Here is a 26,990-nt window from a genome sequence, read left to right as displayed (position 1 = left end):
AATTAAAATTTCAAATAATAAGCCCTGACACTGAGACCTCATCGTTTATTCATGTTGTCGGGGTCGTTAATAGATTACATTTAATTTACTTTGTCAGCTACAGTCCTGTAACAGGACTCCTATTGATGCATAATCTTTACCTCAATAGACTTACATTGAAATAGCATTCTACTCCGAAACACATTTATACTTCAAAAATAATTTATTTTACAACAATATTCATGTCCATCTCTTGTCCTCTTATTACAATTTTAATATTAAAAATTTACAAATATTGTGCCTTCTTACAGTAAGGAAAAAATGTTCCAAAAAAAGTATTGTAAATTTTTAAGCGAGTTATTTCTTCAGAATGGTTCTAAATTTCAAACCACCACGAGTATTTAATTGTATATCCAATTCGATCGGTTAATTGTTTTTTAAGGCGGAATTACCATTTTGCATATAGGATCGTAAAAAAATGTGAAAATGTTTTAAATGTGAGTCTAACAATAGTGACGATTTTAAGAATTCTTTCTTATCGGTAAATTCGACGGAATATAATAAATTCTATTTTATAGTCATGTCAAGCTGCGGTATTGTGCACAGGGTGATAAGAGTTCTCTTCAAATATTTTTCTTTATTAAACATTCACAGTATATAGTAGCTACCATTATAAGCATATGTTTGCACATTAATAAATCTAATATCAAAATGTCCCTAAACAAAAACGACAAAAAAATAAAAAATAAAAAAGAGCAAATAAATCGCAGAGGAATCATCCAATGACAAGTTTTCTAACGTTTTTAACGTTCTCGTTTACACTTAATTTTAAAATTGAAAAAAAAAAACGTTGAGTAAAAAAAAATCAATTTTTGTTAACTTAATAAAGCGCACTCATAAAAAAATCGACGAAACTTTTTCAACAAAAAATAATAAATCAACTTAATCGGTTAATAGTTACGAACACAGCGTAAATTTTAGTTGTGACGATTCTCTCTCGTTTTTTTTAAGAAAATTAGTTTCTCCTAAAAAAATTTTCTTCTTCTTTTAAAAGGTAATAAAGTTTGATGACTGATGACTAAAGAAAATTCTTTATGCTTTGAACACTTGCGTTGAATTTGTAAAGTGCAGTAAAATATTTAATATCTGAATTGACCTTTTCGCGACATTCCATTGTGATAGACTCGCAACGGCGAATAGTTACCGTTGCTATTGCCATTGTGTCCTCCATTTACATGACCCTGTAATTCTGATGGTGTTGGCGGTGGTTGCGGTTGTGCTGCACATCGAGGAGCCAAACAGAAATGGTACAACAAGAAATACAGAGCAGCTACAACAGCGGCAGCAATACTACACGAAACGTACAACGATTGGAATGAACCAGCCACATTGTTCGTATCAACATAACCGATGATCGCGCCAAGACTTTTACCAACGCCAAAGAATGCAATCACTGGAATTGCTTGACCCGTTGCTGTGAGACGGCGTGGCATCAAGTGACGCATGTATAGCATGAGTGTTACCCAGGAGATGCTCAGAGTTATCGGTTCCAGAGCATTGAAGAATAGAGTGCATAATGGTTCTTCGACCAATGCCAGGCCGTAGTAGCGGATAACGTACAGCGTGAAGGCAACCATTAGAATATTTGAATGTCCGCAGTAATCGACGAGTCGTTCGGAATTCCAGAGTAGAAGAATTGATGGCAAAGCTAGAACTGTTGAAGAAAAGGGTTAACACATTTTCGTCCGGAAATTGTTTTCTTTATAACTCAAACCTGCGAATGAGAATTTTAAGGCGTAGTGGCCATTTTCGTAATCTTTGACATGTAAGTCTGTAAGCTTCCACATCTGGTAACTATCAATGATACTCCAAAAAACACCTAACACCACGGCTACAACTGTTATGGCTGCGATTTCTGGACCATATTTACGAATAGCCGACATTGGAATAGCCAACATTCCGCTGGAAAATGAAAGAAATGTAAATTCTGATCAAAACGTTTCGCTGGATAATAATGTAAATAAAATTACCTTTTCGTGTGCCACCACCACTCAGGAGGCGACACTGGCATACTTTGTGCTACAATCAGAATCATAGCCGCTAGAATCATCGATACCGCGAATATTACGACGGGCCAAAGCAGTTCTCCTTGAATGCCACACATTCCAAGAATAAAGGGGAAAGTTGCCCATCCCAGACTTCCGAATGCGAGCTGACGACCAACATCGCCTCTGCCTGTCGAAGTTTCTCTAGTCGCAATAATGATTGCAGCATTCAAAAGTGTTACAGCGGCTGTTGGAAACATTTCAGCCAACAATCGAATGACAAAATAAGAAGTGAGTGTTGCGTCTATATCTCCGACAATCTGCAGATGTTAGGATATCAAGCAAAGGAGTTATGAATTGGATTTGTAGATTTTACCTTAATACATTGACTATCGGCCAATACACTTCCCGGACTATCATACGGATCAAACACCTCACACTCGACCATTGGTTTACATTTTGAATTGTTCATGTACAATTTCATCCACGAAGCCTGTTGCTTGGGTATGTTACACTTCCAACCATCTACGAATGAAAATTTTTTAATATAAATTGACTTTGATTGGCCATCGAAAGAGCACTCTAACCCAAGGGATAATTGCACCATTCAGCGCTGTGTGTGTCATTCTCCTGGTTGGTAGCACTTCTCAATGTAGCTTGCACCTTTAATTCCTTCGAGTCTTCAGTGTAAACGTGACATTTGTTAATCACTTCATCCCCGTTTTCATTCACAATTTTCGTACATAAATGTGGTGGCTCAACATAAATTCGTTCGATTTCTCTTTTACCACGTTCATTCGACGTTGCATACTCATTCTGTGCACTATCTTCGTAGTCTCCATAATCATCGGAGCGTTCCTTTGAAGTTTCAGTCGGTGGTATTGGCGAACCTTTCGTCCATGGATTGTAAAGATTTTCGAATTGTGTGGGATTTTGGCAAGTGTACGAGCAATTTGTCAAAATCAACGATCCCTGTTTCTCGTCCTTCCAATGGAAGCATGTTTTCTCGTCAGTGCATCGTTCTTGGAATATTATTGCTCCACTCGAGTCACAACCAAAACTAACCAACGGACGTCTCGCCGGCGATCGTTCAAGCAGTGGAACGATCAACAGAAGCGAATACATAATTGCCGAGCATATGAGTGCTAGTGCTGCAAGAATTCGCAAATATTTACCGGACAAAGTCTTTGACGCAATTCGATCGGCCAATGGGCCTGCTATTAAAGGTCCAACGATGGATACCAGCGGTGCGAAAATTAAAATTAATCGAGATTCTTCATAGTTCAGTCCGATTTGTTCCATGTGTGGTGTCAGGGTACAATATAATGCTCCCAATCCACCGTAGAATAAGAAAAGTACCAATTTCAGTGAGATTAAGCTTTCGGTTTTTTCTTGCGTCCCCATTTTTATTTTCTTTGTTTCGTCTATTAATCGAGTTTGTTTCTTGGTCTTCTCTTCTATAACTAAAGTACCAGTAATGTTCCTCTGTCGCTCTAATTTATATTGGCTTTTTTGCACTCATAATCATTAACATATTGATGAACGGTCGGGTATCGTTTCCATGTTGAATTTCGTAGTTGTACTCTTCTAGCGTTCTGTAAGTAGAAAGAAAATGTTGTGTGAGAAAAGTGTTATTGGTATAAAGTTGAGCATCAAATGAGAAAGAAAGGATTTCGCAGGTGCGATTCTGTGGATATATTTCCTATTCTTAGTGGAAAATCAAGTTGAAAAGGAGCATAAATTGTGTGAAACAATTTCAGTAGACTTTATTCAAAAATCTTTTACTTCATTAGTTCAACCACATTTTGTTGTATAAAACAATATTAGTTAGAGCTCGTCGTTGTGATTGATAAACAGATGACTAAGTCCTATTATTACTACATCGCTTTTAACAACAGAACCATAACAAAACAACCGTCATGCAACCATTGATACCTTATAAACCTAGTCTAAATGTTAGGAATAAGGAAATCTCCTCGTTGAATAAGGCTATAAAAATTAAATCATTTGTAGAGATAGCGACCGTTGTCATTGAAAAGAGTGTATCCTATGCACCGTCTATTCCATATTTAATGTTTATTTGATCATTTCGTCTTTTAATTTTTGTTTGTAACAGAAATAGAAATGAATTTATGTATTCGAATACTTTATTTATATATTTAACAATTTTCGTTGTTTGTGTCTTTTCCATATTATGCTTGAGCCCATCAAAAACAATGTTTTTCATGTTCTTAGCGATGAGAAAGAAGTATTGATAGTCATGTCTATATATTCTACGGTTTTAATGATTTGTTTATCTAAAAATATGAATGGGAATGGGTGAATATATTGTGTTTTTGTGTGATTCCGTGTACAATTCGGATGTTGTAGAAACAGAAACAGATAAACAAAATTTGATACTTAAAAGGAGTTACGGGCTATATTCTTTACATTTTATTAGCATACACCGTATGGCATATAGAGGTGTATCTATTTATAAAGTAAATTATTCAAGCGCTATAAATCTCCGATTTTATTATCAATCCGTTGATAAAGGAAGACATGTTGACAAATTAAAGGGAAATTTCCGAATAAATTTTAGATTAATCATTTCCAATTAAGGTCTAAACGAACATTTTTTGACTGTCTAATTATCAGAAAATCAAATTGTTATGAGTAGCAGGTGATCGAAACTTAAGAAACAAAAACGCACGACCGACAGGATTTTCTCTGCGTTTTCTAAAGACTCTTTCCTCGATTTTTTTTAACATTTTTTATTTGCGCTTTTGGCGTTTGATTTTTTTAACATTTTCAGTAAAAGTTTTACTTTTATTCTATATTTTGTGTTGATATATCTACGACTCGTGTCAATCAATTCGCTTGTTAATTTGTTCGTTGATTGAATTTAGGCCATCACAACCTTACAACCAGTATAAGTACCTTTAACAACGGATTTAGTAAAGTAACAAGAAGTTCTTAAGAAGATTTGAGTGAGATATGGAAGTGCTGTTTGGAAGTAAAGCTCAAATGTAGTAGATTTTGTATATTTCTATTACATTTCTAGTACATTTTGTCATAAAATGACTAACGGCAGCGCTCTTTTTTTATGTGGATCAACCAAACAGCGATGACATTTCAAGGATATTTACCAGAGTGAAGTTGTTTCACAAGAAAATAGAGCACAGAGAATTAAGTACTGAATGAAGTTGTGGCACCTCTAAGAGGTTTCCTATAGGAGAATGGAGTTTCGAAACTAAGGGTAAAATCTAATACAATTTAGTACTTTTCTTCATAAAAAAACTGCTGTCACTGAATTATTTTTTCATGAACAAACTTCACTGCTGTGACATTCCATGGAAATGAATCAATGTGAAGTTGTTACACAAAAAAATAGTCCAGTGAGATTGAAGTGCTATAAAAACATGTGGCACCGACTAGGTGAATAAATCCATAGAAAACTACTAATCTTTACGTAAAGTTTCAATAGTAACTAGTTCGTATACCACATCAGAATACATACCTAATAATTGCATATCGAGTGAAATTTACACACAGAATTGATGGTGACAGCATAAAATTCAACAGTAAACGGTAAAAATTTGAAAACCACATACTGTCCAACGATTTCGAAAACTCTGAAGTTATTGTAACAACTGTTAACAACAGCAAGAACAAAAGAACTTAATAGTTAATGCCTTGCCGCTTGTCTTAAAATGTAAAAGACTTGTAAAATCTAAGGAACTCTCTGATCTCATCCGTTAGAAATACTTTCGTCAGATAAAGTAAAAGATTCGATATTGGTAATATCATTGATGTCTGTGAAAGGTTATCAACAGAGATTTTTATAAAAAAAAATATCAAAGAATTTCAAAAAAATTTAAATTCCGAATAAATAAACCCTGTACTGATGTGTACATCCAAGCTGTTCGCAGAGTGGACGAATTGAACTTTTGTATTTGAAATAAAAAAAAACTATAAAACATCGTGGTCAACATAAACATATGTATTTTCAACAATTATGTGTGTATAACACAGGCTAGCTCTACCAAACATACCGCAATTAACATAAAACAAAATATTTTATCTAAACAAAAAATCACAAAACTTTGTCTGCATATAGCATAAACTACTATCGGTAGTTGTGCAAACATATTATCTGTTTGTACAAAAAAAAATTATTTTAATCAAAACTAAAGGCTGCGCAGAGATAGAGGGAGAAAAACAACGATTAAAAATTCAATTATGCAAATTAAATTAAATAAAAAAAAAATCGTTAGACATTATGTGTACATGTACCTATGTTATATATGGATGTATCGGAGTAGGTACCGTATATATAAGTTAATGAAGTACAAGCACTAAATATATAAAACTTACAATAAACGCGTATGGATGACATCACCTTCAACTCTGTGTGCACTATATATTTTAGTGCTTCTCTATATGAAGTTATTTTCAATGGGTCTCATTGCTATAATATTAAAATTTTTATGATAGCGTGACGTCATGGCAAGCAAAATTTTTTATTTCTTTTATTTTTAAATATACATTTCAACCATTTCAACACAATATCCATATGATCATTTGCAAGAAATAACTTCTTTTTGTAGGTAGTTTTATTCAAAAGTTATTTTTTTTTACTTTTTATTAACGGCATTGCTTCGTTTCTGGGAAGCGTTCCCCTCGCCATGATTTTGTTTAGACTCTATTCCGAACGAAAAGGTCAGTCTTTAGGTATCCAGATGGAGAAAAGAGTTGTTATACGTGCGGTTCTGCTTTGTTGAACATTGTTATGACTTCATGCGTTGTCTTTAATTGGAAATGACGATATAACGCGTATTTTTAGGTATTACAAATGGGTGGATGATAATTTAATTAAAGAATAAATTTTATGGACAATTAAGGTTCATGCCCGTATGTGAGGTCATGCTGCCTTTTCGGCTAGTAGTTTCTAAAAAACATGAATATTCCAATGATACATCAAAACCAGCAAAACAATTAACACTAAGACACGAAAAGTAAAACGCATTCTCTCTTTTCGTTCCAATATCATACTCAAATTGCTAATCGTAGAACGTAGGAAGTGTACAAAATTTGTACAATGATTCTAGTTCAACAACACGTCGGTTCAATATAACGGTAAGTCTAATTGAACTTACCTCACTCATTCAAACTCTTTAGTAAAAACTTAAATTCGCTCAATCAATGTCTTCTTTCACTGTTTCATTCACTCAAGTTACCCCGAAGTAATATTCACTCACAAGCCAAGACTGCGCATAATTTTACCATTTAGTTTATACAAACTCACGAGTTCACGACTTCTCCATACATCTGGCCAAAGTTGAAGTCACTAGCGTTAAACAAACATTTGAAAGAAAAAAACAGTGGTTGATAAATTGAGTAGGTTCTATGTGTGAGGCACGTATGGAGATCTCGGAAATCAACAGTATAACGACTTCCATGAACTTGTACGTTAAAAAGAGATTGATTGTTCTTTGTTCTTTGAAATTTATTAATAAAAACGAATTATATGCATGTCGGTAAAACATAAAATGAAATAAAAAGTTTCACATTTTGACCGAAGCTATGTAGGATTTATTGACTGAGTCAATTTTGTTAGTTTTATAAACATAAATCCAGATTTATACATGTATACAGTTTATCTACCGAAATTTATAAATCTGTTTGGACGCCCAACATAAAAACAACGTTTGTCCGTTTTATTTTGATGAAATGATCGACACAAAACATTATTTCAGTCTTTACGAGACAATGTACAAATTTCGGTGAAATAATTGGCTATAAGCCAGGAATGATCATTGCGTGATATTACTCAGATGGCGTCTCAGGTAATTTTATAACATGAGTTATAAGCGGCTCAACTAACAACAACAGTATTGAATTGCGACTTGTGCGAGTGAACTATTTTTGGAGAAATTTGATTTGAGACACTGATCACTCAATGCATAATCAATCATATATTGAATATATAATCAGAATTTATGAGGTTTCCTAGCCATGAGAGGATTTTCTATGTGTGTGGGTAAAGGCAATCATGAAGTGACTGTGAGTTCGGCAATAGTTTTTTGAAAATTTCAAAGAATCATAAAACTTACTGACATATTCCTGGCCAAGACATTCTTTAAATCGATTTTTCACCATGAAGCCATGATGGCTCATTTTTGGTCAAATGGAGAAAAATGTAGACCACGACCAGATCTACATTTTTCTCCACTTGGCCGAAAAAATGAGCCATCACGGTTTCATGGCGAAAAATCGATTTAAAGAATGTCTTGGCCAGGAAATTGTCAGTAAGTTTTATGATTCTTTCTTTAACATTCTCGGAAAATAGTTTTGTCAGGAAGAGATTTATTTACAAGACGTTTCTACTGAAGTTTTTGATGGGCTTTCGCAGCATACCCCAACAGCTATTAAAAAGTCATTCACGTGAGCATATACGTTATAGTCTTACGAATATAAATTCCTAACGCATCATATATCAGTTCCACAACTATCCGTTTGATTTTGTCTCGCAGTTGTCGATAACAGATGACGTAATGTAAAATTACTAAATCTCGAGACCGTTCCTTTTGGCTTTTTAAATTAAATAAACGCTTTTTTTCTTCGTGTTTGTAAATAAAACATGTAAATACCACATCAATAAATTAAATTTTTAATTGTAATTTGCGATTAACAGAAATTCTCTTGCTTTAATATAATGATCTCAGCGCTAATCTTACAATGTACACCGAATGGACTTGTGCTGGATAATTACTTAGACATTCAAGTATATACCACAAAAATCACGCTTTTATTTGTTTACACTTTTTTTTAGAGAAAAATTACACTTAGTTATTACTTAACTTTGTATTACTACTAAGTAGTCTGTGTATGTTCAAAGGCTGTGAGAGCTGAGACTTCGACTACATGCAGAATATATAATTTTTCAAAAATGTTCAATGTAGGTTAATATTCGTTGAGTAATTGAGAAAGACAAGCAAAGTAATAACTGGAAATTAAACTGAGTTTTAGTATAAGAGAGAAGAAAAAAAAAATCGGATTCGAACTACTTAAATTTTGTTATTTTTTATTCGGGTGTACAACATCGTTACGATCATTTATCACTAATTAGAACAATTTTATTATAGTCAATTTATTATAATTTATTGAAGTGATAATTCGATGCTGTATATTTACAGTGAAAATAACACGAATGTTGTTGCTTTTGACCTTTGGCAATATTTGAATTTGATTAAAGAAAAAGTGATTGATAGCAGGAAAGCGGATTTAAGGTAATGTGTTGTCTGGAACGTGTTGATGTTGGAGTTATTCTATACGAATAGGAATTCTCAGAGGTCGCTCAGATGTCCTTCGTTATTCTACAGGGTCCGTTTTTGGTAAATCAGTTTTCTGAATTTACATAAACTTACAGCTAGGATTTTAAGATCGACATATAATCGATTTAGTTAAATGGAGAACTCACATAGGTGGATCCGCACCTGGTGAAAATTACCGTGACATAATTTAGCCGAGACATTCTTTAAATCGTTTTTTTTATCATTTCCATGATGGCTCATTTTTGTGTTAATGTACAAAAATGTAGTAGACATAGTGGCTTCATGGTGAAAAAAAACGATTTAAAGAATTTCCCTGCCAGAAATGTGTCACCAAGTTCTATGGGTCCTAGAACTCATAATTCAGAAATGAATTAAAATTCCACCAAATAAGGAAATTCAGGAAATTCAAAGGATCATTTTTAAATACGGTCCCTTTAAATGGGGATATAAACTGACTCTTCATACAAAATTTCATATTTTTTTCAAAAAAAAGGAAAAGGGGAAAAAATCTAAAAAAATTATGATTTATCGAAATTTGTTAGATAAAATTCTCTTAGTTTTGGTAAATTGACACAGAATTTGGAGGTAGACAGAATCATAAATAACCAAAGACAGACATACCGTCATATACATAAAGGTTGAATCTATTACTTCTTCTGTTTTATGTATTGCGTATTTTTTTAATGACAAATCCTGTATTTCTTTAGTTTTGCTAATACGTTTTGCTTTAAAGTGTACTTCAGCTAGAAATTATATAATTTATAGTTGACGTCGATGTCGATAACAGATGATTTACCGTTTGTAGAAGGGTGATACTCAACTGAAATCGCAACAACTTCATTATCGTAGATTAGTATTCGCCTTGTCGGTTGGCCTGTAGAGGCGCCACATGTTTTTATAGCACTTCAATCCCACTTCAATCCCACTGGACTATTTTTTGTGTAACAACTTTACATTGATTCAGTCCCATGAAATGTCACAACAGTGAAGTTTGTTCATGAAAAAATAATTCAGTGACAGCAGTCTTTTTATGAAGAAAAGTACAAAATTGTAATAGATTTTACCCTTAGTTTCTAAACTCAGCATGTAACAATAATCCTTCGAGAATTCCCATTCTAATTCACACATTTGATAGATAGGCTTTATATAGCGAAAAGACAATCAGACTACGTCATACTTCCGGTTATCGTATTTCTGTTTTTCATAATATTTGGTTCGAGTAAATAAGTTAGCTAAAAAACGACTTTTTACACCAAACTAAAAATAACCGAGAAATTCAAATGTTTTCTTAGCGAAACAGATGTTTTCTTCCAATACATATTATCAATTTGACCGAATTCTTTTTTCTTTTCACGTTCGATAGCGGCAGTAAATAACTGTTGAAAATAACAATCGAAAATCTAAACAAGTTTTTTGGTTGTAAATTCTTATATATATTTTTGTGAACGGAGTAATGTGAGATACACCTTCTGTTAAGAGATAAATGGTTCGACTTCTGCTTCCAAAAATAAAAATTGTCATTCGTCTTATTATCACATTCATACAAAAGTCTTTGCTTGCATTCAATTAGAAAGTTTTTAAATAAATCTTGAAAGCATTTCAAGAACTTCTAGTCGACAAACAACACCATGGACTATCTCGTTCTATCGATTTGATTCACATCGCATGCCACCATGTGGGTATTATATATGGCATAAATGCGTTAAAATGATAACGAGAAAAAGGCGTGCATGTGAATGTAATTTATACACAAAACAAAAATTCACTTCGTTCCAAGCTGCAAACGAGCTACCAAAACACTCGCCCGAATGTCGATTTTGTATTTTTGGGTGACATCACACACGAATCAACCAGCATGATAAAATGTAATTAAAAATTGTCTGTGTGTGCCTTATTGGTCGTATAGGACAGAATGAATTTGAGGAAAATGAGGGAAAAATCACCAGTTTCACTTTCTCTACACAATATTTTATGTGTATTATGTGAAACAAGGAAATCGAAATTGCGTTGGTGTCGCCCAAAATGCCATGTTATTTACAATCGCGTGTGCTTGTGTATGGAATGGATCGTTCCAATAAAAATTTCTATTTCTATTAAGCTTAGTAAATAAAAAAAGAAGAAAAATAAAAAAAATGAAATTCTCTTCGGTCGTTGCTGGTTTTACGTAACGTTGTCGGTTTGATGGTGATGTGATCAAAACACATTACGTGCAGATGTTTCGGCTTTTATGATCTCATCATAATTTTCAGCTTAAAAATGAAATGGAATGACAACCGGTTCATATTTACAAGTGTTTGTCAGGCTAATTGATCGTAAAGGGATGATAATAAAGACGACACTTTGATCGTGTGGAATTAATTTCATACGAAAATTATTAACTTGTCCGATTCTATGCTTATTATCGTGAAGAAAAAAAACGAGACCGAACTTATTCAATTAAGTTTTCAACGGTTATATCACATTTAAATCTTGAAAAATAAACACGAAATTATTAAGCTCTCGTGTTTGCTACCTGACAAAAAATAATTTAGCGAATCATTACATTAGTTCTAAAAATAAAGATTAAAAAAATGATTTTTTCATCTTTAAATTGATGATGACTTTGTCAAAGTTAATAGAACGCCGTGCTATTAGCTTTAATTCGAATCGGAATTGAAATTTAAATTATAAACTTAGTAAGAAATCGCAAGAAAAATTTGGTTTTATGATCCGAACTGACTATTAAAAGGAGTCTGTTCTTAACTTAAACAGAATAAATGGTAGACTCAGTCTTTTACTCACGTCCATAATCATCTATTATCGTAATGACGACTGAAATAACAAATTCGTTCTAATTAACGTCGTCTCATTATCGGGGATTATTTTTGGGAAACATTTCTTACATATTACCCACAATTTCTCATAATTTCCACATTTTTCCAAAAATTATTTCTGGGAAAATCTTGGAAAATGTAATTTAAGAAAATATGAGAAAATGTATTCCCAAAAATAGTCTTCGATAATGAGATTATTATAACAGAAATTTTGATATGTTGAAACAAATGAAGTAAAAGATTTTCGGTTAAAAATACTTATCCTAATGATAAAACGCGCATAAATGCAAACCGAGCTCAATGTCAGCATACTATTACTATCATACTTCAGCATTTATGTTACGTAGTACCTATTGTTCCTGATCCATTACTCTATTACAAAATCTATTACTCTGTTTATTTAACATATTTTTTTGCTATGTAAGAGAACGTTAACCAGAGTCGTTCCCTTATTCTTGTCATTGTTATCGATAACAGATGATCAAAGTTTCTAAAGTAATATCGCACTGAGCTGTTCGTTTCTGATAATAATTTTGCCCCAAAGCGCCCAAAGCCCCCGGACAAATATTGACAAAGAGCAAAAAGTGATCTCAAATTTTAAGAACGGCGCATTTAGCTGAAAATAATTTTTCTTTTAAGTTTTTATTTTCTATATACAACGGAAGTAAGCGTACGAATAGAATTAACATAATGAGAATTACTTCCTCGCCAACATACAGAACAAAATGTGAATAAATCAAAGTCATACATCCCATCGACATCCACATCGTTTATTTATTAGTTTGTCAAATTTGTCTTTTCGCACAAAACCGTCTTATTTAAACAACAGCTAATGTTTGGCGCCCGAAATAAAAGAAATTTTATTTTATTTTTCTTCTACCACAAAGCGCTTTGTATAAAATAAACGAATCGGTCGTTCCATTAAGAATGCGAAAAATCAAACGAGAAAATGGGCTCGATAGAATCGATGACATCATAGAAATGGAAATAAAAATAATTTTTATAATTTCGATTTTCCGTTATAAGGAAAACTAGGGCACATTTCCGATGCGTAGTATCCTATAATTTGCCATTATATATCCTTTTCCATGTTGGTTGCATGTTTAAGTGTAGATGTAGAACGAGAAAATGTTCTCTGAAAAGCCATAGTAATAGACGAGCAAAAAAAAAATAGAACGTCTATTTGCCCCCATGTCATACAAATTGATGTTTCTACTTTAATATTGCTTTTATAACGCAAACACACAAAAAAAACTTCCTTCCGATTCAAGCTGAATATAAATTATCTAAACAATTTTCCATTATAATGGAAGATATGAAGTTTGCTGGTGGTGTAATATCAACTTTCATAGGAAAATGTTGCCCTAGTTTTAGTTAAGTAAACATTCCTATATACTCTATGTACGGATGTGTTAGCAATCAGCATGGAAGATATTCGTACATCTATATAGAAAACTTACCCATGAGTGACCTTGAATGGGGGAAAACAACATAAAATGTTTTTTTTCTCTCTTCATCGGTTCATCTCTGTCAACAGAGTATTTACGAATGGACTGAGCAATTTCAAACAGTAAACCGTATACATACACACTTTTCAATTAATGAGAGTTTTTGTTGAAAAATCAATTTTGTATGCACCTGTTTGATACGCTCGAATGTAAATTTCAATTACTCCAAAACGTAACGTGTATGATTTACATTTATACACTACAAACGAACCACATCAAAGTATAATTATTCTATTTCGTGTACATTTTCCGTTAACAAAATATAATTACAAGTGTAACAGATCGTAGTGATATGAAGCGTTCGACTTCAAATTTAAATACATTTTTTGTTGAGTTTTCAAATGTTTTTTTTTAAGTCAGAAATAAAATAAATTTTCTTTAAATAAAACTGAATCCAACATGCGTTCGGTTGAATATTTTCTGCAAAGTATTAGATTTTATACGGCAACCAAATCAAAGGCTGAAAAATAGGGATAATTTTTTCGCATGTTATCGTCGCGTCGTTTCGTAACCTATGCTGACTGACTAAACTGCTTTGTCACAAATCCCCGGAAGTTTATTGAAATTCTTAGTTTAAAATAAATTCGAATTCGAAACAATCTTAATTTATGGATAATGACCGTCAAGCGAATGGTGACTCTATGTCTGTTATGCGTTTCGTGTCTGAAAATTAATTATTTAAAATTCTTCCCCTCTTTTAGCCGGGACAATTTTTGTATATAAACTTAGGGTCAAAATAGCGACAAGAAACGATAATTACTAGCAGGTGCATTCGGTTTCATTTCTATAAATAAAACATGTTCCAAAGCATTCCCATTCGCAATCACTCAAATTTTAATTTGTAATATTCATCACTGTGGAGAATATTGCAGTACATTATACGTGCCAAATGTCTATCATCGACAGCATTGAATACTTATCATTTTCACGAATTTTTTTTTTCGTTAAAGACTTAATGTCTTCTTGCATTTACACAAAGATAAACGGCAAAAATATTTATATTTATGTGTCTCTGTAATATACAGAGTCTGTACAGATCACTGCCGCTTCGGTAATACTGATAAATAAATTACTTTTAGTTGCACAACCGAAAATAGAAAATTTAAATAATTTTCCTATTCCACGATTCATAATTTTTTCATGCAATAAAACGCAGCGATAAATACAAACATTTAGTTTGATGTGTGGTCGTCGATGTCGTGCAATTAATTTTTGTCATATATACACTTTGTAGAGTGGAAATGTAACTAGAAACGCTGATCTCATTCTAACACTTACATCGTTTTGATGTATTTTGTTAGTTGTATATATAGAATTGCGAGTACTGGAACAGTGGAACAGCGGAACAGCTGAGAGCTTAACCTTTTACAGACGGCAACTATTAGACCGATTTATTATTTGATCTTCTACTTCCTTGATAGAGATTTCTCATTAATTTTGTCCAAAAGCAGCCACATTAGCCAGAGCTCATTGCTTAAGTTTGTCTCAGATGTTTACCCTGCAATGGTCATTGAAATTTTTTTTTTGTCTAATTTTAACGCTATTTTGGTTGGAAATTTAGAAAAATTACTTCATCCAACGAAATCACTTATCCAATCCATACTGTAATAAAATAAACAGGCGTACATCCGACATCAACCTAAAATCTTAACTACGCTCAACAAATTGCTTAATTCAGCAACAGTTTTTTAACGTGAATTGAAAAACGGAATATATCAAAAAATTGAGCAAAAACTTTTAATAACACACTTCTGTAGGTGTTGCATCAAATTAACCGAACAATCATTGTGGGACAAAATGTTTTACAGATTCGTATGAAGTCTGATATTTGTCGAAGTGGAACATTATCCATCGAGAAAAAAATGTAATGAGTGAAAATGTATTGAACAGAACATGTCATTTAAAAACAAACAAAAAAGGTGTTTTATGGTTAAAACAAATTAATTGCTACAACAATGTATCGTGACGGGAAAAGCATAGAAATGACATGAGTGCACCGTCGCATTATGATGATACATCATCGTCATATAATAATAAAATGGTGAACTCATGAGTGGGACGTTTATTATTAAACGAAGGCTGTGTCATCTGCTGGCTAAAGTGGTTTTATATAACAAAATGCAAGGTAAATACAATGAAGTAATAGATTCGATTATCTAACGAAGTGACAGACTCCACTATCCAATATTACCAATATTTTATTATTGACATAACTGGTCCATTTGCCTAGTCTTTTCAAAAATAGGAATAAGCAAACATAAGCGAAAATTGTTACATGTAAAAGATAAAACGATTGCAATTCGCCGCGTTTCGAAAGACAAATGGTAAAGAAAATACTGAACGAAAATTTTCCACATGCTTCGAATGTTTTCCGAATGGAAAACATTGAACATATAATACTCGTGAACCCGTAAAACTTAATGGATACATGGAGACGTTGTATTTATATAAATAACATTTTCCTAAGGGAATTTCGAAAGACACGGCATGAATGTTCAGTGTAAAACTGTTAAAAAGTTTTTTTTTTCTCTTTTCATTGGGAATCGTTATATTTGTAAACATTTATGACCTGCTAACTGAATTTTTATTGAAATAGCTGAGAATAAGCGATGGAAAACGAAGTTTAAATATAAAATGTAACCAGCACTGCAATACACCGTGTACACTGGCTCGCATGCATCGCACATAATCGAATTTTTATTCTTAGTCAAGATTGGCTATTGACTTGTAACATCGTTACAATCCTTACTGGTGAGTACAAATGTTGAAGCGAACGTATGATGACCTTGGCTTAAGCTTAAACTCGGCATAAATGTTCATGTGAAAGATGAGTAAGGATTATTTTAGGAACGAAATGTCGAATGAAATGGTCCCATAAATTTAACGGGGGTCAATAATAAATATTAAAATATTAAAATGGATCTCTTCAAATTTATCGTATTAATAAAATCCTACCGCCACTGTCGTTGTCGATAGATAAAAAATGTTTAATGACAACACGTCATGCTGTTCTGTTTAAATACTACAAGAATATAGCTTCGTTTTAATAGGAATGGTTTTCAACGACTACAGTTTTAGTACTAACACTAAACGAATTAAAAATTATCGGATCTGGGTTAATAGGTCGGGTGAAATTACTAGGTATTTTAGGGCAGAGAATTAGAATGGAATAAGTTTTCTGTAAGGATTTGATTGGTCGATATTACACACTAAAACATAAGTTTTTGATTGTTAAGGCGATGTTAGCCGATAAGGATTAATTGGCGATACGAATTCGAGTGAGGGGAGATAATTTTGGTGGAATGAACTGAAAACTTTTATGGAAGTGCAAAAGTTATAAGCGAAAACTTTTTCCTCATAAATACTTAACAATTGCCTTGTATCTGTGTGGATATCTATTTCCAACACAAACGAGGTCAATCAACCAGAAAAATGTTAAGGAATATTGCGTCATTTCACACAGAAAAAAGACGTAGTTTTCTAGGACTGTTGGCTTCCTTAGTATGTTACTTCTTCACGCAAAATAACGTGAATTTACAGGAAGATTGTTCTGTCTAGATATAAGGTCCTGTACGAGCATATGCTGCTTGAAAAGTTTCTTATGTCTATTTTCCGTCTACAAGATTACGTAATTAAACGATAACAATGACGTCACACCTATTACCATTTATTTTACCATTGTCCTTATGATGATACGCTTGCGTATTATATTTCTAAACGGAATGTATATTTCGACTCGTTATATTACAACGAAACGATCCATCACTTAACTTAATTATTATTTTTATGTTTCAAATTACTTAATTAACACAAAGTCTGACCGAAGGCAATAAATTTGAAAAGAAACTTCTTTTTTTATTTTTATATAAAATGCGTCTGAATGCGCTATCACTGATGAACGAGATATGAAATTGAAAAGAATTTAGTTGATGGAGTTTTATTCAACACACTGTTCAAATGAGTATACATTCGTCTGGTTGACCCGGTTATATTTTTGTATGGTATTCGGGGGCGTATATTTGTTGGAAAAATAATTTTTTTAATGGAAATTTATTGCTATAAACGTTTGATCAACAGCAGGACAAAAACTCATCAAATTTATATACATAAGAGAAACGATTACGAATATGGTGGTTTAAGTCTTATAAATACAAAAACCGTTTAAAAGCTACCACAGTATATCTACTGTTTATTTACATTACACATTTTAGGTTTTTTTTCTGAACTGCAGACAGATCTATGTGGTAGAATATATGTCTCGAGTGTGAGGTAGGTTTTTGATTGCAATAGCGTTTCTACTCCGCCTATAGATTTTCGGCTTCCAACGTGTATGGTTAATGGAGAATCCTTCGATCAATTTTTGGAGGTGTCAGTGTGGAAAGAATGGATGAGGAACATATGCTCTTGGTACTGCTAAATAAAATTTAACCTGTTACATACGGCTGTCACCTGTTATCGACAAAGACAGCAATAATTAACGACAAGCTCTGACCGATGAGGTCTTATATAGCAAAAGACATGTTCAAAACAAATAAAGTAAAAGATTTCTGAAATAAATCTCTGACAATCTTCGATCAAATGAAGTAATAGATCAGATAGTAAAACTGTTAATATGCTTGCCGTCTGTGAGAGATTAAAAATCTCGATGGTAAACAAGTCGGACAAAATTAACTATTTGTATTGAAATAACCGCAGACCAGGAAGATCAAAATCAAGATGGAAAGATGCAGTTGTAGCAGGGCCTATTTTTAGGGAATTAATTCCCTAAAATTCCTCAATTTTTTAGTCATTTTTTTTTACTTATTTGCTTCCAACAACAAGTTCTGGATATTTTAGCTGTTTGCGACCATGTGTAAGCCAGTCAAACGATTTTGAATGATCATTCTTAAGATTCACGAACAAATAAAATTTGAGAATTTTCATGAATTTCTCGAGATTTATATTCCCTAAAATAGACCCTAAGTTATAGGTGAAGTAAGAAAGCAAATGGTACCAAAGCTTCCAACACGCTTGTAGTTATGTCTTTATCGGCTAAAGTTTACCTGCAAAAAAAATCGTTCTCCTTACCGTTCCACTAAACTTTTCAAATGACACTAACTGAGAAGTGAGAAATATTTATATAAAAATAAAAACGGCGTCGTGGGTAGAACGATTTCATAAATTAAGACTTCTAACATTTTCAACCATTTTCTCATTAATTTCAGTCTTGCAACAAAAGCATTTTTTATTAGCGTAGGTAAATCATGCCGATTCGCAAAATGTTATTTCAATGGAGCATCATCATCCATCTGATTGTTTCAATTTGAATGTTTTATTGTAATGTGTAATCACAGAAAATACCCATCAACTCACTGGAGTCAAAGAGCAATGAACAATTAGCATTTTTTATTTGTTTGTTGGAATATCAGTGTGTATAAAGAGAGTCAATCAACTCGACTTAACACTCGGAGCTTGTTAAATTCCAATTTACCTAAATAGAAAACAGAAAATAAATTGGAAGTGTTTTTTCGTATCGATTTGATAGGAACAGGAACATTTAATTCGTTGACGTAGAAGATTAGTTTGAATTTTACTTTGTATTTTAGTTGTTGCTTTTACACCGTATACCTACTGTGTACCGTTTTTTTTGTGTACATATTATCTGATTGAATCGTTAGTACGTTGAACACGATATCTATAAATTAAAACTAAATAAAAAATTCTTGAGCGATAAGTTGAAATTTAGCGCGCGAATTTAATCGTCTCAGTTTTTCTTAGTCACATCACAAAACAAATAAAATTTTGTTTTTTGTTTTGTGTGGTGTTTGACCCGCCAACATGTCGGGCTTTATAAATGAGAACTCGTTTACTAAATACTTTTTTATTTGTGCTCTTTAATACTCATTACTTCGATATATATTATTCTTTTAATGTATCTGAAACATGCTATTTTTAGCGGAAGTTCACACGCGACCAACGCGAATTAATTCTTTTGGGTTACATAATCGATATGCTCGGCAAAGGAACACTAAGAGTTAATATTCTATGAGTTCAATATATATATGCCCACTTATATTATGCTAAACAGCAAGTTATACCTTTTCTGGCGTTCATAACATTTTATTAATAGCAGCACACACATTTATGTATATACTATGTGCGACCTGATATGCATACCCAAGCATTGATTAAATCCATTGATTACGACATGGAAAACGTTTAATCAGAACATAAATCTATTGTCATAGTTTGTTGGTTGAACGAAATACGAATTATATTTTCGACGAATGGTCATGTAATGTACACAGATGTAAAAAAAAGCACAGCGATATTAATGTCAATTAAATTAAATGTTTGGCCGACACAGTGTGTGTATCGTCTAAAAGAAATAATGATCGATCGGCATCTTTATTCTCGATAATAAACAGATCGACTCAACGTTTTTATAGCAGAAAATATTTAGGAAAAAATGATTGAGGAAACACCATCAATCACAACATGGCATGTAAAAGTTTTTAGGTGCGAAAATATTTTACAGATTTGAATCTAAGAATCAATTTACGGTGAAGCTTTTTTTGCGACAAATATACTAAACACTCGACTCGTTACTTTTTTCCCGACCGAATCGAATCTCGTTAGAAATTTCGAATGATTGAAATTTGATATACTCGTTGAGTTGAACGAATGTGAATGCAATGTTTGTAAAATATATTTTTATGAATAAAAAAATAATCAAATAAAAACATCCGATAAACAATCTCTGCCTTCAGAGTAATACTCAACATATCGTGCTGTGATTGAATATTTTGTTATTCTTAACTCTTTGAATGGTCATTTTTACATTAAAATACCAGCTTCGACTTGGTATCGTATTTGTGTAATGATGTAATATTGCGTCTTCAGCGGTATTAATTTCAAATTTCATGGTTCTGTGTTCGGTCATTAATTTTTATTAATAATAATTAAATTTAACTGAGTACGTCCACTGTAATCAAAGAATTGCTATTTAACGCAGCGCACATTTTTATATTAATCATACACGTTAATGGACAATAGGTATATTTTAAATGAGTGTGCCCGCTGACCTGAATTAAATATTTTCCTGATAAAAAAACAGACCTTTGTTCTATACAAGTGAAACGGGTAGTCGTCTGTTCTTGACAACAAAGGCACTTATAAGCGATGATCTCTGCGTCATGAAGTATTATATAATAAGATTTATGTTCTAAACAATGAAGTAATAGACTTTACGTGTTACGGCATGTTTCATTTTCATTTACATTGCATAATCACGTAAATCATTGTACTTACGAGGTTCCAAGTTGTCATTTGACAAGTGGGGAATACAGTCCTCCCCTTCGGATGGGGTTGTAACACCCAATGTATCAAATACACAACTTGGAACCTCAGAAGTAATATACTAATATCAACAAAAGTAAGGAATACTTCAAATAAAAGAAGTCACAGATTTCATATTGCTTACGAGTCTTTTAATTATAGAGACTGTCGACAAGTACTCGTGGCGCCCAAAAAAATTGGCTCGAATCGACAAAAAAAAAATTGGCGCCCAAAACGAACCTTTAGCGCCAAGCATGATCATTTAAAAAAATTGAAAATTAAAAATTGATTGCGAGATACGAGCGCCTCTTGAAAATGATTTCATTTGTATCACAGCTCCTGTACTGACGTGTTGAGTGTTCAATAGGAATAGGTTTTCGAACTAGACTAATTTTAATTCTTAAATTTTCTAAGCTTTTTCCGAACGACAAGCGTATCTTACATAATTAGAATTCCATAGCAGATGACTGGACTCATAAACTGACAGCATATATACTGTAAGTATATATATTTACTATGATGTAGCAACCGAACCAAACGAATCAACCAGATTATGTGTGAGTCAATGAGTCAATGAAATAATGAACAAAGTCAATAGACCTAGGCTAGGATGATAGAACTAAAATTGGCTTGAAACTTGTGTACAAAACATCACAATCTGACAAATTATGATGTTACTGAATTTTTCATAAGTTTCGGTCAAATGAAAATTAAAATTAAAGTGAGAGAGTGATGTTGTATCTTCACTAAGACATGGATCATCTCATCTTCTTTTTTTTGTCTGTCATCGTCAGTAATGATATCATTACAAATGAGTCGTTAGCATTTATATTTCGTTCGAAGATATCCAATTACATGTTTCAGAATAAATGGCATGCTTCTCGGCACAACTTTCGCAATGTAATGCCCAAATGAAAGTGTTTTAACCTTTGTACCGGTATTTGCGAATCTATCAAGACACACAAAAAAACGCCAACCTCATTTTTATTTCCAAACGAAATAGCTATCTGTCTAAAGGAAATGAAGAACACAAAAAAAAAATTGGAACAAAAATTTCTAATAATTTAATACACATCACCATCCACTTTTTGTATATTTTAATATTTTTTTCTGCTGCTGGCAATCATTCAAACTTCTAATTTGCCTATTGCTATTCTAGCAGTGAAATTTTGTATATTTTTAGATTTACGCACAAAACATTATAAAAAATATTGTTTTTCCCCCAAGTTCTAAGATTCAAATCGGATTCGATTTATACAGCTGGATGGTGTGTATGTTTATTTTGATTTTAGAATTTTTATTTTTTCGGCAGATTTCATCATCTATCAATCCATATTCAATCGTGATTTAGCTCTTTGTGTATATATTTATTTTTAAAACAGTTTTTTTTGAATGTTAGTGGCAATTATATTTGCCCAATCGAACCTATATAGTGGAGAATGGTTAATATAATAAATTTGAACAGTCAAATGGTCAGGAACGTGGACTGTGTGACTGAAACATACTAAATATTCATCAAGTAGTTTCGCCACGAATTTGGCATACACTTATTTACAGCGTATCATTTGAAACTTTCATATTACCGATTTTTTGATCTTAAACAGAAAGCGTCAAACCGAAATTATTGCACTCAAAACAAATCTATAATAACCAGAATATTGAGAGTAGATAAGTAGATAGAAAGCAGTGCTTTCAGAGCACTTCACGGTGGGGTTGAACAAAATTTAAATAGAGTCGCGACACCACCTCTGATTTTTCTTCATGTTCTTATTAAGGGACTCGAGTACTATAAGGAACCGCATTCAGTTCGCAGATCCGTCCAGCGTTTCAGAGAACCGGCACCCATGGCTGTGCGGGAACCACGAGTCAATTTGAATACAGATTGTTATCGCAACGAATAGAGGGACTAATTCTAAGATAATTCGTGTTAAAATGGCTTCGCTCGACAACCTGACCACGTAGCCACAGCCAGGTAAAGTCGAAATTTCGACATTTTAAATCGTGATATGTCCAAGATGACGAGAGTTTGACACTCTTTGAATGGCGATATTGGTAGAGGATTCCATGCTCTATTAAACGCCGAGTATGGATCTTACAAAATTTGTCTGAATTTTACAAAATATGAAAAGGTTTATTCTCACCATCCTCGGCGAAAGTTGGACTCATCTGTAATACACAGGTTGACGTTGTCTGCAACAAAACAATAATGCCTGATCAGCTTGCAGTCTAAGCTTTATAAAGATAACAAACTTGCCATACCAGCCTCACAACATTTGTTTTATCAAATTTTAATTCTGAGCCCTTTTTTGGGACTCAGGTGGTGGAGCATTTTAAAAATCAATAAAATAAGTAACGTGACGTCATTTGTGTACGATCTCTCAACTTTTATAAAAATTTGAGAAAATACATATGTTTTGTAGTATACCTTGTTACATTGTTCCAAAAACCGTTTATTTTTATGATCATTGCCTTGCGCCTAGAAATGGTACATATTGACGTGTTAATTAACCTTTCACTTTTTCCTATTATCCTTCTGATTATGACTCACATGAACATGATTAGGTATGAGTTAACAAAAACTTTCGGCTGGTAGTTCCGACATGCAATAAAGAATCATAGAAGAAATGTGCCATATAAATCGACCTGCTGATATACTATTACACAAGCAAATACTTGTACGCTCATTGAACTCACTGTAATATGGAGCCAAACTGTTAGCAACAAAACAATTTTTTTCACGTTCATTTCGCGAATTAACTAAAAGAATCGTTCACCTTTTCGACACGCATGTTTGTAATGAAAATGGAACGTTTTTTTTTCTAAGCACCGGACAGGGAAAATTGTAAACATTTTTCTCTTAATGATTTTGCTAAAAATAATATTAGAGCCAACTAAATCGGCCATTCCATTCTTTTCGTTATTAAATCAATATTATGTCGACGGTGACAAGCACATGTAAGACATTTAATATGTCGCTAAAGGAATTTGAATATGAAAGCACTTTATGACGATTTGTATACTTATATTGTTACTACAATGGCATCCTCTTCAAATAAATAATTTTTATTGAATATTTTTAAATGTTTGCCGTTGCAGATTTATGGATTACCCTTTCTGAATATGTAAAGACAAATCAAAAACGAGAACCACACACAAACCGATGTTCTAAAAGTCAATCAAATATGGGCATACCCATTCATCAACATGTCATCGTTGCCATCGTTCATATATTATATTCGGTTAAATAACCTTTGCAAGTTTCCGTTTCTTTTATTGAATTTGAATGTTAACTCATTTCTTTTTCAAACTTGGCTCATCTTGCTTGGCATTAATTTATCGGTATATCTATTCAGGTAGCCGCATAGCTTATTTAACAAGGCTTGAGAATTGTGAAAATTAGTTTTTTTTTTGTTAAAAATAAGAAATTCGTTACAAAAAATGATTTATCTTTCATCCATTTATCAAACTTATGATCATAACGCATGCATATTATGGCAATTATATTTCACATTTTTACACGCAACGAACGAAGATCATTATTTATATGTGGTATATTATGTCATTGATTCACTTGAATTCATTCGTTCTCAGACAAACGGTGATTAGAGGAGGAAGCAGCATTTTATTAATAAAATACGAAATTCTCTTTTTATTTATAATTTCTTTCGTCTTATTTTTATTATTGAATTAAATCAGTTGAACTCGTAAAAGTGTATGAAAAGAGTCCATTATTCAGTCATTGTTCGCGAACCATGAACCAAGGAGTTAAATCGTTCTGAACTTTTTGCGAAGAAAAAAAAAAGAGAAATGCAGGTCCGTTAAACAGCGATTTATTACCCCCTAATGAAATGCATCCACTTGAATGGGCATTGTTGATTTATCACATAATTTGAGTCACAAGATCGAATGTGCAGTGTGTGCAGAATTGAGATAATCAATCAATCAAATTTCCCTTTGTGAGCTTAATATGGTAAAATGGACAACTTCATAACATTATACGAAAATAAGAAGAATGAAATGAAGATGCACTGTGCCATTGTTTAACGAAACGCATAATTCTTTCTGTTGATCGGTGCATTAAAGTCTATACGCGATCGTTGCGACTAATAATTTAATTGTGACATTAATACGGTGCATAATGCAGTACGTTGAATTATTTGTTAAGCTTTTCTATGGGTAAATATTTTTCAACCGACATGCCGACATCGTAAAATTAAATCGAGTAAATATTGTTGCTGCTTAGGAAGGCGTTCGGTAGGGTCTTTTTTTATTCCACTTTTACACGTTAGGTCAGAGAAACAAAATATCGGAAAGTAATAAATGGGACGGTGCCATGAAGTTCGTGCGGTAATGTTGGGTTCAACATTTTATTAAAAATTCATTAAGCTGTCCAATTGCTAGGTAAGTGGACTGACAATTTGTACAGAACGTCTCGTTACAATAAAAGGTAATGACGTCAATTTTCGAATAAAATTGAAATGTCCCTTGAATATCACAAACATTGTAAATAGATTTACTGGTTGTCGTAACTTTTCAAAATAGAATAATTTACATCTGAGAAATTATTACCAATAACTTAGCTATGGAAATATTTATCAAGACAAATAAGCAATGTCATATTGATCATGAAGCTTTTTTTAGAACTCTAAGTGTTGTCTCATCGGAGTTTATAAATTTGAATAAAATGACATCACTTTTATCAATATACGCTGAAAAAATAAAAAATAAATAAAAAAAAGTTCAATGCTAAAAAACACACAATTTCTGTCTTGTAAAATATATATTAAATCTGAATAACCAATTGCTGATTGGAAAAACAATTAATTTTTTTTTTTTTGTTGGTGGTACATGTTCACCAGGAGGTGTGTTTTGTCACAAAAATTCAGTCAGCACTAAAATGGGACTTAAATGTGTGGCTCTGTGTATAAGACAGTAAAAGGCAAGTCGAATTAAAATTCAACCGTTTGAAATTCAGTTTAAAAGTCCATTCAAAGAGACCTCTACTGAATATTTTATTCAAAATTGCAAGATACCTTTTTGGCAAAAGGTAAAAAACCAATGTTTTGTATATCAATATCGGTTTGAAGAACCGGTCTTTATTTAAATTTACTTTAAAAAAGATGGCTAAAATGGGTTTCTATTATTGTTTAAGCTCGAGGTATAAATGCTAGTCGATGTTTTATTCAAATAATTCAGCTGATTTGTGTGTGGCAAATAACTCTTTTAAAAAAAGTCTTTAAGAAAGAGAATTTGCAAACGGATTGTTTTTTGTATGTTGTTCAACTCAGTTAAAAAATGAATATATCTTTAACCCTTTCTTGAGCTAAGCTGGGTCTAATACAATTGACACTCAAATATTTTTTTTTCGTTTCTTATTTAAATTTGATCCTCGGCTATATAACACATAACTTATGCACCAAACGAGTTGTTTTTTTGTGTGTCGTTCGCAATATAGCAAACTGCCTCGAAGAACTATTTTAAATCAAATTTTTTTTTATTACTCACGCGAATTTGGTTCGCCAGAAAAAAAAAACAGAATCGCAACTTTAATTTAATCCAATAGAAAGATTTCGTACCGAATACATTTCGTATACAAATAAAAATGTGACATCACATCAACTTCATTCAATTTGAATTTTATTCATGAAAAGAAAATCCATATTTCAATAGAGGAAAATGGTCACACAGAACGTTTAGAATTTCAAATGTGAATTAAAATAACGGCTCAAAGGCGTTACACTTACACAAATTGATTTTATTTCAATTAAAAACACTCTGACGATGACGACGGTGATTTATTTATACAGGAGAAAAAAAACACAATTCCAATGAGTCCAATGATTTAGATTTCTTTCACAAAACTTTTTTTTTGACTTTAAATTCACTGGGCAATAACATCCAAAATACTCCTAATAATAACCGTCACACCTCGCCGAAGATTTCAAATGAACGACGATATTTATATCAAAGTACGTGTGATTCGCGCGAATCGTGGAGAGCAACTGGTTGGTA

At 32.6% G+C, this 26,990-nt stretch overlaps 1 protein-coding gene across 1 annotated transcript; it reads right to left on the bottom strand.

Annotated features, from left to right (window-relative positions):
- Positions 1-619: 619 nt before the first annotated feature.
- Positions 620-26,990, bottom strand: LOC119066931. The gene is made up of 6 exons (XM_037169644.1): positions 26,723-26,990; positions 2,612-3,619; positions 2,401-2,549; positions 2,010-2,344; positions 1,754-1,941; positions 620-1,693 (listed from the first exon to the last, which is right to left on the bottom strand). Exons 2-6 carry the CDS (start codon positions 3,426-3,428, stop codon positions 1,119-1,121), a joined length of 2,064 nt encoding a protein of 687 aa, XP_037025539.1. The 5' UTR covers positions 3,429-3,619; positions 26,723-26,990; the 3' UTR covers positions 620-1,118.

The sequence above is a fragment of the Bradysia coprophila genome, chromosome IV, assembly GCF_014529535.1.
Source record: "Bradysia coprophila strain Holo2 chromosome IV, BU_Bcop_v1, whole genome shotgun sequence".
NCBI classification, from domain to species: Eukaryota; Metazoa; Arthropoda; class Insecta; order Diptera; family Sciaridae; genus Bradysia; species Bradysia coprophila.
Note: the sequence above shows the minus strand (reverse complement) of the source record. Positions and strands in the feature narration are given on the sequence as shown.

Excerpts from the sequence above, each read along its gene's own strand:
- LOC119066931 (XM_037169644.1), bottom strand. The coding sequence starts at position 3,428 with ATGGGGACGCAAGAAAAAACCGAAAGCTTAATCTCACTGAAATTGGTA. Across the intron at positions 2,550-2,611 it reads ATGGTGCAATTATCCCTTGG|ATGGTTGGAAGTGTAACATA; the intron begins GTTAGAGTGCTC and ends TTTCATTCGTAG. Across the intron at positions 2,345-2,400 it reads CCGATAGTCAATGTATTAAG|ATTGTCGGAGATATAGACGC; the intron begins GTAAAATCTACA and ends TAACATCTGCAG.